This window comes from Centropristis striata, chromosome 10 (assembly GCF_030273125.1).
Source record: "Centropristis striata isolate RG_2023a ecotype Rhode Island chromosome 10, C.striata_1.0, whole genome shotgun sequence".
Taxonomy (NCBI): Eukaryota; Metazoa; Chordata; class Actinopteri; order Perciformes; family Serranidae; genus Centropristis; species Centropristis striata.
In genome coordinates, this window is record NC_081526.1 from 11,626,575 (window position 1) to 11,642,466 (window position 15,892).

The 15,892-nt window shown below is 39.5% G+C and overlaps 1 protein-coding gene across 2 annotated transcripts; it reads left to right on the forward strand.

Moving 5' to 3' along the window:
- Positions 1-7,021: 7,021 nt before the first annotated feature.
- Positions 7,022-15,803, forward strand: egfl6 (EGF-like-domain, multiple 6). Of its 2 annotated transcripts, XM_059342180.1 has the most exons (13): positions 7,022-7,258; positions 8,601-8,707; positions 9,206-9,298; positions 9,486-9,605; positions 9,712-9,831; positions 10,970-11,104; positions 11,188-11,310; positions 11,783-11,845; positions 12,262-12,525; positions 14,301-14,375; positions 14,465-14,557; positions 14,646-14,908; positions 15,145-15,803. In XM_059342180.1, the coding sequence occupies exons 1-13, from the start codon at positions 7,185-7,187 to the stop codon at positions 15,250-15,252; spliced, it is 1,638 nt and encodes a 545-aa protein (XP_059198163.1). In that variant the 5' UTR covers positions 7,022-7,184; the 3' UTR covers positions 15,253-15,803. The 2 variants fall into 2 exon arrangements, with proteins under 2 accessions (XP_059198163.1, XP_059198164.1); XM_059342181.1 differs by lacking the exons at positions 11,188-11,310; positions 11,783-11,845.
- The last annotated feature ends 89 nt before the right edge of the window (positions 15,804-15,892 follow it).

The following is a 15,892-nucleotide window of genomic DNA, read 5'->3' on the forward strand; positions in this document are numbered from 1 at the left end:
TGTAGCTTTGATAAAAACAGCATGGAAAATTGTGTTTTGTATCACACCTAGAAATTATATATAGGCTGACAAGGTTCCTAGAACTAATTAGCAAATCATAGATTTAACTACAAAAGTAGAATACAGATAACAAAAGGTTAAGCACGATCGAGCATTCGTGACAAAAGGACCTTAAAAAAAGTTGTGTAACTTGTTTAGGTTAGAGGACATGGGGTAATTCTTAAAGTTCTTACATGTTATGCCTATGGACTAAGACAGTTCAAACATACTAGTGAACATGAACAACTCTCTCCCAAATCCAAAACCTAAAGTGTTAAAACTCAAACATTACCATTCCAATTAAAAGTGCAGGATGATCAGTGATTTTTATGTATAACGTTGCCACTGCAACAGTGGTAGCGGGTTAGCTTCTGTATAAACCCAATAAACCAACATGCTGCAAGTCACCAACTAACTGAGGTAAGTTTTGCATATCGATCCAACAAGCAGAAAAGTCGTACAAAGTATGGAGAGCAAAACGCTAAATGAGTACAATTTAACAGAATGCTTCATCCACAAACTCTTGTCGTCAAAGGTTATGAAAGCACATTACTATTGCTAAAATTATTTATTCAGCAATTTTTTTCTGTAACCAGTTTATCATGAAATCATATTGGAATTAACAAGCTAGCTTGCTAACTAGCTAGCTAGCCCTCCGCTAGTTTGCTTGCTATTTCCATCCAGCACCTAGTAGAAACAGTAGAATTACTATTTTCGGGTCCGTCACGTGATGCCATTGGGCCCAGAAAGCCTTTTTCCCTTGCCTTTTATTGGTAAAGAAACGGAAGAATCAACAGATAACTTTTTTTTCCTCCCTAAGTCACTAGCCCCACAAAATGAGTCATTTCACTTTCAGGATTGGATACATATGGTACGATAACATTTGGAAAGTCTAGAAGAGCTGTAACATTAAATCTTTTCATTCACATTCAAGTTAGCAAAGCACTAAAGTAGCAGGCAGAAGCCTTTGGTGCGCAAGTCCTATGGGCCCAATAGATGATGAAGAGCAGTGAAAATCTGGGTATTTTTATGCATGGAAGTCTAACTTTTTGGCACCATATTTTCATGCTTTACTGATTACAGAAAATGACCCAACAGCAGGCTGGGAGCAGCTGCATTGCTGGGTCAAGTGGTCCCTCCGCCTCACTCTCTGCTGCAGGAGGGCTACTCTACTCATTCTTCCAGTGATTGTCTCTGGATGGTCACTGCCTTTGGTTTCTGACTTCGAGAAAGAGAAGTTCATGTACACAAAATTGATTAAACTCTCTGAAGCCAGGGAAATAACATTCTTATTACATATTTATTTATGTTGTGTACCCCTTTAATAAAAGAGGCTGTGTAAAGGAGACGTGGATTTAGATATAGTCATCTGACAGGAAGTGCACAGGGGAAGTCCCACATTAGCTAACCACAGATTTGAAGAAATGGAAGTAACAAACATTCTGCAACATACAGTGTGCAGAGAGGTTGTTTAACTGCATGTAAGGTCTAGCCGAGAACCCTCAGGGGATAAAAAAAAACATTGTTTTAATTCATCCCCTGGATTATAGAAAAGTCAGCATTAATGCAGCAGACAATAGCTACTCTCCTCTAATAAAGGAAGATTGTGGTACAACTATAGCAAAGCAACTGATGTAACGTTACAGCTATAGGCCTGTCATCAGTGTCTGCAGAGTGGCAAGTGTACAGTAAGAGCTTTGTTTGAGACTGTGACAGATTTAATGGCCACTGTTATGTCTCTGACCAGGCTAGCCCATTAATAAATAATGGTGAGCCACACATCAAGCCTCTTGAGATGTCTGGTGCTTCCACATCAAATCACCCTCACAGCATGGTACAAGTGCTGCATTATTAATGAGTGGAGAATGCAAGGTGTCCAGCTGAGGCCAAAGTTTGCGTTTAGCACGTCATGTTGAGGGACTAGAGTGTCTGTGTGATCACGCAGACAGCCTGAATCCCCTTAGGTCCGTCTCTCTGGCTGCACTGGGTTCAACCTCACTTAGCAGCAGCATGTTGTTGTGTAATCTGAGGGCAGCAGATGTTCCAGGAGGCGCACCTGGATTTATAAGATCTACTTTTTGGGAATAAGGGGAGGTCTCTGTTGGGTCACACAAAGGTTAAAGCCACACAATTACAACTATAAGTACAAAAATGAATCTTGGTTCTTTTGGACACTAAAAGTTGCCCTGTACAAAGGTGTTTTCTCTCCTTTGCTACAATGTGTGTGTTGTGTTTCCCTGCCACACGAAAGCACTGCACATTATAGTGATATAATTTGGTTATTGCATTTCATCCTTTGTCCTCACACACTCTCAAACTGTCAAACCTGTCAAATATGTCAGAGCGTTACACACCCAGTAAAAAGGATTTCTCAAGGTCACCCATCTATTATTGCAGGAGGAAGTCACTGTTCCCTCCCTGCAGTGTTGCAAAGATCTGGTGCAATCCTGGAGTCATACACGAATTATCAGATTTTAGTGGTTTTATAAAGGCTACAATTTGGCATATTTTGGAGTCTGAAGCTTTGAAGCCAGATGGACATTTGTCTGATTGTGAATCAAATTCAAACACAACAATGCAACAGTGGTTGTTGTTCACAGATTATTTTGAATGTGTATTATATAAACTTTAGTAAAATAATATTTTAGTGCATTTGAACACATTACCTGAAACAATGTGCCACATTTGATGAGCAGTGGCCCATTTTTTACAGCAGTCAGTACTCTCTGCAGTGCATTTATTGCTCATTTCATCTCCCACTCAGGGCAGGATGTGGTTGTGTACACACATCACTTTCAAAATAACTACTCAACAGTCTCGTCTCTCCTTTTATAGTAAAAGCATTGCTCATTGTGCCAGGGGCCAAAGTGAGGGACTCTAAGTGGATACATATATGGGTACCCAATGTAAGGGCCACTGATGAAAAAACATGCATCATACAGGGAGGATAACTGGGGTTACAGGAGTCTGCAGTTTCAGCTGCATTATCGAATTATAACTTTATTGACTCATGTCTGCAAGCTTGGAGCCTGTGCGAAATGTCAGGAAGTGGGGAGGCACACTTCCTGAAAACTAGAAACAACTTGCTGCACCACTTACAGCCAGGTTTAAAACATAAGTAGAGAAAGGATAAAGAGCACATACATGTAAAAGGTCCAGTATGAGTTAAGTCTAGATCCAAACCATACCCTAAAATTATAAAAGTAACTCTTTACTGATTACAACCCAATGCAAATAACCACAAAAAAACAGCAAAGTAGATGAACACATCAATAATAATACAATGTGCCTCAATCTGTACTCTCATTCACGATATGATGCCATTTATATATGCAGACAGAAAGGGACCTCTGTTGACAGAGAAGAGACAAAGGCAAAGAAAATCACCACTGCTGGTAAAATTCCACTCACAAACAGATTTTCTGTTGATCTATGCAGATCACATTAAATCCAAAAACAATGCATTGGGATGCATAAAAACATTCCTTACTTCTGTAGAATTGAAACAGATCTGCATTCCAGGTGATACAACAATTTGATTTTGTTATAATTAAAAGTGAAACTCAGATAAAATGAAGATTACAGGCAAATAATTAAGAAACACATGGCCTTTTGTCTGGCTTTTGTTGTCTTCCTCTTAGCATGTTGGCAAGTGCTGAACTGTGTCTCCCCCTCCTGACAGAAATCATTATTGAACTAAAATAAGGAAAGACAAACTTTAATCTCTGAGGTCTTTAAAGGAAAATGTATTTACGCTTTTAGAAAATGTATTTACGCTTTTTGTGCCTATAGCGTAAATACATTTTACATATTACAAGTGTGTATTTTGATGACAAAATAGACTCTAAATATATATATATATATACATTTTACATATTACAAGTGTGTATTTTGATGACAAAATAGACTCTAAATATATATATATATATATATATATATATATATATATATATATATATATATATATATATATATATATAAATATATATATATATATTTATATATATAAAATCAAAATACACACTTGTAATATTTGGAGAAATAAATATTAGCAAGGCTTTTGTGAAATATGTTTATCTAACTAAAAGCACACAGTACTTCATACCACAAACTAGCTTAAAAAATGTATCTTTTAGTTATTTTAGTTTTAACTATTAAACTAATTGCCAAGTATTTTATTATTAATTAATTAATTAATTAATTAATTAATTAATTAATTAATTAATCAGTAATTAGTTATTATTTTTTAAGTTTTAGTAAATCTTGTGTGGAATGTAAGAAAAATAAGTCAAACATTTCTGATTCCTGCCTTTCAAATGTGAATATTTTCTGGTTTCTGTTGTGCCTAACATACATCTAAGGACATTATGTTGGGCTTTTTGGAAACACTGAAAGTAGTTCACTATTTTTAGATATGTTATAGACCAAACAACTAATTGATTAATCAAAAAATAATCAACAATGAAAAATTATTATTAGTTGTAGTCCTACCAATTATTCAATCTTATTTTCATTTAAAACTAATTCACTTACTTCAGCCTGCAAAATATCAAACTGAAAAGCCACTAAACTTCCCAGAAATCCTGTTTAATAAAAGTTGGAGCCAGGGTCTAAATACCAGGACTCTCTCCTGGACAGAAGATGGTGCTGTTGTTATGAGCATCCACCTACATAGCAAACAAGGAAACGGTTTTAATGTATAGTATATATAACCTATGCATGAGATGTCATGCAGAGTCTGGTTGCAGACAAGAAACACATTTGTGTGTGTTATTCTGTAGTGTAGGGGCTCTTCTTTGGAGGTGTTGAATAAATTAAGCCTGAAATGAAAGTAGTAATCACTGAAAGTACTACAGATAACTAGCAAGCAGTTTAACAGTGTAATAATGTCATGCACTGTACTGCACACAGACAATTACATTCTTTGTTAATGCAATAACGCAGGCCAGAGCCTGACACTGTGCAGCAAACAAAAACACAACAAGTCATTGTTTTGTGAGGCTGTTATTTGATTATCTAGATTATCACTCTGAGGAAAACTTTAACTAAGCTTCCTCAAGGTAGAAAGTAAAACTTCCTGAATAAGGTTACAGAAAATACCCTGGTCATTAAAACTAAACTATGGTGAACTAAAGACTGTGTTTCAGGTTAGAAAATAACATTCTAATTGTTACTATCCATGGGGGTTTTCCACATATTTGCTACCATATTAACAGATATTACGTACTTTGTGCCAACACCACTATTCAATGCTGCATATTTGTGGTAATCACTGCCTGCTTCCCAGCAACCACACTTCCTCCAGCTCCCGAGCGTCCTCCTGGATTAACATTTAGGAATTGCTGCATGTGGATTCTGCAATATGAGTTCAGGTTCATCTTAATTGCCGTTGTGAACCCTTTGCTCTGTTGTGAGTGTTTGTGAGCTCTTGCTGATTTGTTCTGAAGCAATACATGAGCAAAGCCAGGGGCGGAGCCGGGGATCTAGGAGGGTTTGCTCCTGTGGCTCCAGCCCCGAATGTTAAAACCCCAAATCTGGTTGGTTTCGAAAATCCCTTTAACTTTGTTTTATTTCCCCTCAGTCTCTCTAACTAGACTGGCAGATCAATGGATCAAAAGTTCTATTATTGGGGAAATTTTGCCATCCAGGTCCAACATAACATTGTCATTGTGGGGGTTATTCTATGCTACTACAACTAATATGCTATTACTCAAAGACATTTAATGTAATTGAAATAATGCTGTTCTGCTGGCCTAATATTCATTATTTTTAGGGTTCAAATGTGGCAGCTAAATCCATTCAGAGAAGTATGACAAAATACTCAAGATTAGCAATGCTGTTTATGCCAAATTCCTACCCTATACCAATGTAACTTAATAATACTAACATAATTTTAGGTTGCAGGTGTAAAATTTAGATTCAATTTAATCTACCTGGGCTTTGCCTGACCCACAAATGTCTCCTGAACAGAGCCACACCAACTCATGGCAGTGTCAAGATTGAAATTAATTTGACCTCACGCTGTCCAAACAAAATGAGATAAAAAAAAAAAAAAACAATATTTGACAAGCTTAAACATTTCTGCTTCTTGACATGAGTGCTGACTATCTGCAGAATATTCACAGACTTGTATTGTTGAGCTCAACTAGAGTGTTAACTGCAGACTTTTTCTCACCTGAAGCTGTTTCCATAGCATTTTGAGCCTCTTCAGACAATGTGGCAGTGAGCAAACATACAATGAGTAACGTATTTCAGTGCAAAAATTATCTCTGTCATAAAAGCATGGAATAAGAAGTATTTCTACAACGAATGTGATCTAACACAGAAACATCACCTGTCCATTTCTAATGGTATGGAGGATCAGAACCAGATGTTGGTGCGGACTTTGAAAGCGTGAAAACTCATTAAACAATTTTATGGCTGAACTTGGAATTAGCATGTGTGAGAGAGCAACGCTTTATGTGCTACCTGAGAGTAAGACATCAAAGAGTGCTGCAGCTGCTAATGACAGGCCTGTGCATGTCTGAGTTCCACAATTAGCTGATACAGCTAATTATCCCACAAAAAGAAAGAAAAACCTGCACGGGCAGATCATCAAGCTACGAATGCATGACAGCTCATGTTATCTCAGAGAGGAAACAAACTCAATAGGTTGCCCTGCGATTGACATTTGTACAACAGTAGGATTTTTCCTACTGGTGATCCACAGGAAGAAAGTTTCATGTGCTCTTGTATAGGGTTTCAGTGGAGAGAGGAGCACCCCTAAACATAATCCCCACCCCCCTTACAAACCCACTCCTACCTCCAAAAGTCACAACCTATCCCTCACAGTGCAGTGTCATTTCACAGAGTGTCAACCCACCTCTGGAATTTCAGAGAGGAAGAAGAGGAAGCAAATTATGGGACAAGGAGTAGAGCTGCAGCATTGAAGAGAGTGAGAGACATTTTTCCCCTGGAGGAGACTTTGACTTTGTGCTCTGGAAATACATGAAATCCGGCTTGCCTTGTGTAAAGGCTCAACTAAGACCTGCTCCTGTCTAAGCATTTTAATGAGCGTAAGCCCCCAGGAGGAATAGTTGCAACTCACAGAAACCAAAGTCAGCCCCGTGGGAAGCAAAGCTCGCCGGCTGCTCACAGTCACAGACATGCAGCCGATCACCTTGGTTGGTGCTCTGGTCCTCCTGCTCCACATCTGCTCTGGTAGTGCAGGAGCCCATAGGTAAGTCAATGAACTAGAGTGGGTTGATATTGCATAGTATGTTTCTACTTCTGCAGCAGGTGGAAACTTTTCTTGGAAGAATATTCACTTTATAAGACCTTCCAGGATAATGTCAGATATATTTCAATGTTTTCTTTGTTTTCGTTTCTATCACATTGCAATGACTCTGACAAGCACCAATAATAAACCCATAGTACCACAAAAAGTGTTGCCTAATATACAACTTACTGCAGCTAAAAAAGGTTATTACTACCATTTTAACTGCTAGTTTGTCCACATGCTTTCACCCTAAGTGGAGCTATTTGACACTGTATTATGTGCTTTAAATCTTTATGGGGAAAACTGTTGTTCGGATGGTATGTACACACTGTTGCCCCTGCCACCAGATGGCTATGTCAGCTATGACAGTGTGTCAGCTAAATGTGGCACAGCAACTGTTAATAACTGACGAGCACCTGTCACACCAAGGAGCCCTTCTCCTGTGGGCTATTCTGGTTGATTTCGATCAAGTCTCAGATTCCCCCAGTCCCACTGGAGCCGAGGCTGCTTATAGGATGCTACCCCCTGTGACATCTAAACATCTGGTATATTAGAGTTTGGCTCTAAGCTTGAAAGTAAAGATAAGGATGCTGAAAGACCTAAAGTCAGATTTGGCTGTGTGATTCTGACATACATTTGCTTAAAATGGGTCAAATGGCATCTTAACCATAAGTCTTGACATCTTAATTTAATTTACAGGGTAAAAATACATGCATGCATGCATGCAATATAATCTAAACTGTAGGTTATTTTCAATGCATTGCTGACTCGCTGACCGCAGCTAAGAATAACTTCACAGACGAATCTCATCTGACTCCGGAAATTGGAGTTCGGTGAAGATCAAGGTACAGTGAGAAGGAAGAACATATGGTTGGGCATAAGGTATATGTGCAATGCAGGAAGTGTGTGATTAGTATGTTTTTCTCCATCTGTAGCCTACATCCTGTCAGCTGGCTGCTGCTCCACAGGGAGCCCACTTTTATCACTAAGCAAGCCTGTGAGGGGACACTTAATTTAGGTTGCTCGTTTTTCCACACCATTGGGACCAAAATTAGAAGACAGTGATGGCTGTAATCTACAATTAAGAAAGTCAAGTCAGACTGTGGATGTGTTGGGTTATTTTTTTCATGTTAATATTTTACTTTTTTCTTATATTTTCATTGTTGACATTGTGATACAATTCTGCTTAAAAGACAGATTTGTGATCTGATGTTTCACACATTAACCAGAGTATAGGCTATAAATTTTTCTGAGACAGTGAAATTACACATATTACCTTCTGCTCCTCTCTTGTTCTACAAAGGCACTACAGACAAGTCCTTACTGGAAACCAACCAGGTGTGTGTCGCTATGGCAGGAGACTGGAGTGTTGCTATGGCTGGAAGAAAAACAATAAAGGACAGTGTGAGGGTAAGAGCGGTCCTGAGTGGTTCAGTCCATTCCAGGTCAAGCCAAGTCCAAGGCAAATTGAATCCTGTGCAAAACCATAATAGGCAAAAGTGTCTTTCTAATGGTATTGTAGTGATTAGGGAGTGAGAATATACAGAAATCATGTTATGCATCATGTGAGAATACACAGGCAATGTTCTGTAAAAACTGATCCAAAATCAACAGCTAGGAACATCTTGACAAACAAGGCCAAGACAATTCCAAATCCAACCAGGCCCAAGACCCAGACAAGGGCAAGAGTTTACTCTAATTTACTGCTACAACACACAGCGTCCAAACAATTGTTATCCTTTTCATGGAAGTATTTTCCTAACCCAGAAAATGGGGAGGAAATGACTGGATTGGATGTCTCGATTGAAAAACCTTGCCTGCATGATAGAGATGTGTGGTTTGACTATAATCCATCTCAAACCACTAATATTTCTGGTGGTATTCTCTTCATGTTAACTGTTTTACCAGCTCAATGTGACCAGGGCTGCAAGCACGGAGAATGCGTTGGCCCCAACAAATGCAAGTGTTTCCCTGGATACACCGGAAAGACGTGTAATCAAGGTGGGTAGCTGGAGTCTGGAAAACCTGGGTCAAACTGGGTAGAGGATAATCTAATATCCAGTTGGCTTTACTTGCTAATTTGAGGTATGTGTTACAATAAAAACGATTTCTGTTAAAACATGCATTTTTAGGTTTTAGAAAAAAAGATGTTGCAGGGTGAAAAAATGAGTATAACTATTATTTCTAGATCTGAATGAGTGCGGCCTGAAGCCTCGTCCCTGTGAGCATCGCTGCATGAACACCCATGGAAGTTACAAGTGCTACTGTCTCAACGGTTACACTTTAATGCCTGATGGATCTTGTGCAAGTGAGTTCCATCATGCTGCTATCCATACCTACATACTGGAAACTCGCACACACACAAAAAATCAAATGAAATGTGTGTTTTTTTGCTTTTGTGTTCATGCATGTAGATTCCAGGACATGCTCTATTGCTCACTGTCAGTACGGATGTGAGGAAGTTCAGGGGGAGATCCGCTGTCTTTGCCCATCTGGAGGGCTGCAACTGGGGCAAGATGGGAGGACTTGTGTAGGTGAGTTATCACAAACATAATAATAGATTATAGACATGGTGACATGGTGATTTTAAGCATCATGCAGGAAAAACCTGACATCATGATTAGAGACGGGCCTAAGAGTATAAAAACAGATGGATCAATAGCTCTTATCTAAATAAGAAATAAAGAGTGGAAAAGGATTGACCTTGGAACAATTCCGTAGAGATTCTATTATGTGGCCTTTGCATTCTTGGCTTGTAAATCAGATGGATGCAATTAAGTTATATTCGTTCCCACAAAACTTCTCGAGCTGTGACAGAGCCAGTCTGGCATACTGATCACACAGGGGAAGTAATATAATAGTTCTGGAGCATTAAACTTCAGGATTACCATGAGTCCAACACACGCACAAATAGAGGTACAACAGAAGTACACTTTTACTCTGAGAATGTGCCAAAAAGTACATTTTTCCAAATGTAATGTACCATAACAGACAAGTAATTAACCCTCATGAGTATCAGTATAAACCTGAGCAATATTGCAGTCTTTACTAGACACAATGGACCCCTAACTTGCTGTAGGCTATTACATTAGGGTGCTGGACATACATGAAGTAAATGACCTAATAATGAGACTGAATGAAATAACAAAGGTAAATTATTATTATTATTATTGTCACTACAGCAATTATTGGCACTATCACTTTCAAAAGCGTTACTAATGATGACCATTGGATTAAAATCCATCTTGTACCTATTTCCTCCTGTGTTAAGTTGTTTGTTGCATGCAGAACAATATCAATATCTTAGTGAATAGACTCAGTGGAAGAACTGCTTCCAGTCTGGCTTGTGTTCAAACACAAATTAGCAGTGGTGCTAGTGGGAAACCAGTGAGGGATCATGTTCATGATCACCAGGATGGGGTAATGTAGTACACCGACAACGGTGACGGTAAAGCTTCCTGCTGGCAGATGAAAAAAAGCAGGTGATGACCCCATGTGAATTAGAGGAAGCACACAGTTGTCTGCACCAGACCCACGAAAATAGTCTTCAGGAAAAGTAAAGGACAGCAATTTTGACCCTCTGTACATCTATGTTTATGTTTTGTAAATAATTCAAACATGATAAGTAATTAGAGGCCTTTTAATTTCTTCCCCTCTTTTGTTTCCCTTCAGATATTGATGAATGTGTGACTGGGAACAACCTCTGCCCATACAACAGACAATGCGTGAACACCTTCGGAAGCTACTTCTGCAAGTGCCAGGATGGCTACGACCTGAAATATGTTGACGGCAAATATGACTGTGTAGGTAAGGTATACGAGTGTCCAATGGTGAAACATTTGCAATATATACTGCTCCTAAAGGTACAAATAGGCTTCTTCCAATTTCAGACCTTGATGAGTGTGCAGCCGGCAGCCACAAGTGCAGCCACCATGCTGCCTGTGTGAACACTCACGGATCCTACAAGTGCAGGTGCAAGTCTGGCTTCAGAGGCAATGGCTTTGAGTGCTCTGGTGAGATCCAAGAACAGCACACAGAATTATAAATTAATTCTTTTTAGGGATGCCATTTGAAATGTAATAAAAACATGTCAATTAAGGCCTATAATTTTTAAAAACTCCTTTCTAAGGCCTTTTCCAGATGAGTTTAGTGAGTCAGATAGGTCAGGAGCTGTTTTACAGCCACATATTTCATTTGGACTCTATAAGCATCAGCAAACAACGGCCCTGCCAAGGCTAGTTTCCTGCCGTCAGAGTGCAAGCCTCTTTACAGATGTTAGCCAGAGAGAGAGCGACTGATTGAAAACACACCTGTCTAAATATGACTTGAAGGGTAGCCAGCCATATGAAGAGGAAGGAAAAAGACAGGTTGTGCTGTACTCTTTAAAACCAGATTATAACAGGTGAATCCTCTTGTAGCCAAATTGCATAAACAGAATAGACAAGGGGTTTTAGCGTAAATAAAAGATGCCTTTATTCTTCTTAGTCAAGCCGTTTTATCAGAGGTCGTGGAATGGAGACAAAGGCAGTGCAGATGATTTCCTCAATGGTGAGACTGTGTGGAATCCAAGACTCTGCTTCCGCTGTTTACTCCCTGCTCTGCAACCCCATTCCTTCACTCCTCTTGCCTCCTTCTTTTAAGAACACCTCTCGAATCTCTCCGCCTTGCTCATGGCTGCCAATGTTGTACATCCTCCGTGCACACAGCTTGATATGAGACCTGGACTCCTCAGCATGACGCTTCATACAAAGAACTTGTGTGATAAAATGCTTGTGCGCTTCAAACACTAATTTAAATTATGTGCAATGAATGCCGCTGTCATGCTTCATCTGCATGGAGTAGAACGAGAACACCAGCTGCAAAAAACATGACGACAAATGCATCTGAATCCTGGTAAAATACTATCTTTCCCACTCATGATTGCAGTTCCACATGTCTAATCTGATTCCTCTTCCTGCCTGCAGCCATCCCAGACTCCCAAGTGAGGACCAGGATTCTGGGAGGTACGCTGGACAACGAAGACATCAAAAATGTTATCCCTGAACCAGTAGCGACCCCGCCTCCTAAGCCCCGTGAGCAGCCGTTTGACTATGATGGAGAGGTCTATATTGGCCCCCAAACTGAGCAGACACAAGTGGATGTATTTCCTGAGGAAGAAGAAGGAGAAGAAGAAGAGGAGGAGGAGGAAACGGAAGACAACCTGCTCAATCCAAGAGGAGATGTTTTCAGTAAGTTTCCTTTTCATTTGGCTGCCTTGCAGTAATTCTGGGTGGTCCACAATGTATTAAACATACACAGACTAAACAACTCTGATTCTACAAAGACTTTGCTTTTTGTGTCTACTCAGCATCTGAATACAATTATCAGTTTTGCAGCAGCTGAAACAAATAACAGGTCAGGTCTAAGACCTTGACCAGAGAAGAATGGGGCTTGTTGCTTCATGTCCTCTGTTGACCTCGGGCTCCTCTCAGACCTATACACCTCTTCTTGGAGGGTTTGATGTTAGTAGCAATGGAGAAACACACATTTGTTGCCTCTTTTTAGAGAACAAAAGTGAAACAAAAGTATTATTACTGATGCTGTCATTTCCACAAGCATTGTCAAAATAGGGCCAATAACAGTTTTTTTTTGTTCGGTTGAATTAAACCATAGAGCATTCACCCTCTTGGTGCTGTTAGTTTGGATGTGTGAACACAATAATCACATCGTGTGACCCAAAACAACCAGACCTAGACCACTTTTATGAGGTGGTTCTCAGTCTGGTTCCAAACGAACTCTGGAACAGTTTGTTTTATGGTGGGAATGTCAACCCACCTCGATTCAGCCCAACTACTTCACAGGTTTGAGCTAAATGGCTCCTGTAGCCAGATGTGCTTTGCATTCTGGGATGTGCAGAGAACAAACTGCAAACATTAGCAGCTTGCATTGTAGCAGTGTTTCACACCTGAGTTGTGTGTATGTATGCACATTCTGGCAACAGACACTTTCATCAGATAACAAGAGAAGAGTGGGCAGTGTGGCCATGCAGAGGTATGCACCTTAAAGGGAAATCCCATACATGAGGTTACCTTTCACCACTAATCTTACTCTTTATGGAAACATCCGAGCCTGTGTAAGAGCTCAGATAGCAAGAGGAGACAGGCCCCAAGACATCCATCACCTCCAGGGAGGAATTTTACTCTGTCGGCATGTGAGAGCCCAGGGATACAACTCATCCTGCTTCCCATCTCCTGAGAGCTGGCCAAGGAAGGGAGGGAGGTTACCAAAGCCTCCAAGCCTTTTATTATGTTTTCCCCAAAACAGCTGTTGTGCAAACAGACTTGACTCCTAGTTGGAAAGTCTGTCATCAGCACTCTAGACCTCTAACACTAGGTGCGCAGGTTCAATAACCCCAGCTGTCACTCGTCTGACTCTCTAAGGCTCTTTGCCATGGGGGTGGTTTGCTCCAAGAGCTTTAAAATACTTGGGGGGGCTGCATCCTAAAGTTGTAGTTTCATCTCAAGACATGAGTGACAGCAGGGCAGGTCCACACCTGTTGGTAAAAAGGCCCTTTCTGACTTTTGTTTCATCAGGGAAAATCTCTTTGTTGCATCATTTTGGAATGTTTTTTTTACGATCACATATTTGAAGAACAATTTGTAAACAAATAGTTCTTTGTCACTTTTATGAGGCATAATGTGAGGGGCAGATTTATGAGGTTCTGTAAGAATGTAATTGTGACAAAGTTGTGTTTGCTTTCACTTATTCCCTGATGGGATGGTTACCTTTAGCTGAAATACTATATAATCAGTTGCCAAATTATGAGGTACACCTTGCATAAAAGAATGCAATAAATGTTGCAGTTTTTATTCAAATTCAAGATTATAACCTTTATAAAAGTAGGATTTATTGCAGGACTTCTGTATGCAATAGTTTAAGCTATGTGTACCTGGTGAAGTGGTGTAGAAAATGTGTGTTAATTATGCTTAAAATGTAAGAATTCACACTGATTTTTGTCCCACAGTATCAGAGGACTTTGAATCAGTGTTTGGCCCTGCCACAGAGGTCAAAGAAATTGAAATAACACCAGTTCAAGAAGGTAATCAAATATCTCTTTGGTGCCATTGTATTAACAAGACTGCTGATGTGACTAATTTGTTAATTTGATCTTCTGCTTCTACTCCATAGAGTTCATCATGGACTGCAACTTTGATCAGGGAGCATGTGAGTGGGTCCAAGACAAGACTGATGATATGGACTGGAGTGTAGCCTACCATAACGGTAATAGAATTATTGATGTGCTTCCTCATATTATTTGGGATCCATGCATTTAGATGCATTCACTAATAAGTGCTGCAAACTCTTTCAGGTGCTGAGTACTACATGGCCATGAGTGGACTCTTAGGGGAGCCAGAGGAAGTAGCCAAGCTGAAGTTGCTGCTCAGTGACCGCGCCCAGCAGGGCAGCTTCTGCCTCACCTTTGACTACCGTGTGGTGGGACAAAATGTGGGAACTCTCAGGGTGCTGCTGGATAACAATGCCTACCCAGTATGGGAGCAGAGCCAAAGCAAAGATCAGGGCTGGCAGACAGAGCTCCTCACTGTGGCCTGGAAACAGGAAGCACCACAATCCGTGAGTCTTTTTTTTTCTATAACACAAATAATCAATATTTGATTGTCAAACCAGTGCCGTACTGCTAACAACAATAATACCAACCACAGAAGGTTGAACAGCACAAACGTATCATTAGTCTGCTATGTTGGATTTTTTCTGTAAAACGTTATATTCACAGTATATTTTAAAAACTGTTCGCTCACTAATGGAATCAACAAACTAAAGATGCAATGTTATCATTGAATGTCTTTCAGATCATCTTTGAAGCTCAGCATGGGAAAAACATTGGAGGAGAGATTGGGCTGGACAATGTTGTGTTGACCTCAGGGTCCTGTCAAGAGGATGTCGGTCCATTATTTTAAGAATCTCCACCCGGGTTTACTATTTGAGAATCTGCTCTTACTGAACAGATTCCTGTTTCCTGTCTGTATTTTGATCTGGAGTTTCCAAATGTTTTCTCATGGCTTAACCATAATACATCCACATAAAGATACCAAAATGTGGTCTCAAGAAGAGATTATGTACTATCGGTGCATGCATGTTTACTTAATCACCATGCTGCTACATCAGTTCATTCTGCTTTATTCTCTGTTGTGATTTTCAATGGTCTCTTAAGAAACAGATAACTCAGATCTCAGGAATAGGTGGAAATGCTAACTTTGTCCGTTAAATAGATGTAACAGTATTGTGCCTAGTTATTTTGTTGTGTATGTGATTACTGAAGTTAACTGAAAATAATCTATGACATGTAATGTGAAATCTTAGGTGAATTATATCTGAATTTAAATGTTAGATTAATAACTTTTTTGAAGGCTGGTTAGTTCAAATGATAAAAAAAAAATATCAGTGCGTAACTGCTGTACATTTTGCTTTCATATTATATTGTACTACATTAAATTTGTTTTTTTTCTAACTCTGTCTACCATTTTCTTTCTTAATGTTTGTACATATGACTATGATCATGTCAATGGGCTACTGTAGGTTTGTGCAAACAGAAAACTA

Coding starts and splice junctions, on each gene's coding strand:
- egfl6 (XM_059342180.1), top strand. CDS start 7,185: ATGCAGCCGATCACCTTGGTTGGTGCTCTGGTCCTCCTGCTCCACATC. Junction 8,708..9,205: donor CAATAAAGGACAGTGTGAGG/GTAAGAGCGGTC, acceptor CTGTTTTACCAG/CTCAATGTGACCAGGGCTGC. Junction 14,376..14,464: donor AATAACACCAGTTCAAGAAG/GTAATCAAATAT, acceptor TCTACTCCATAG/AGTTCATCATGGACTGCAAC.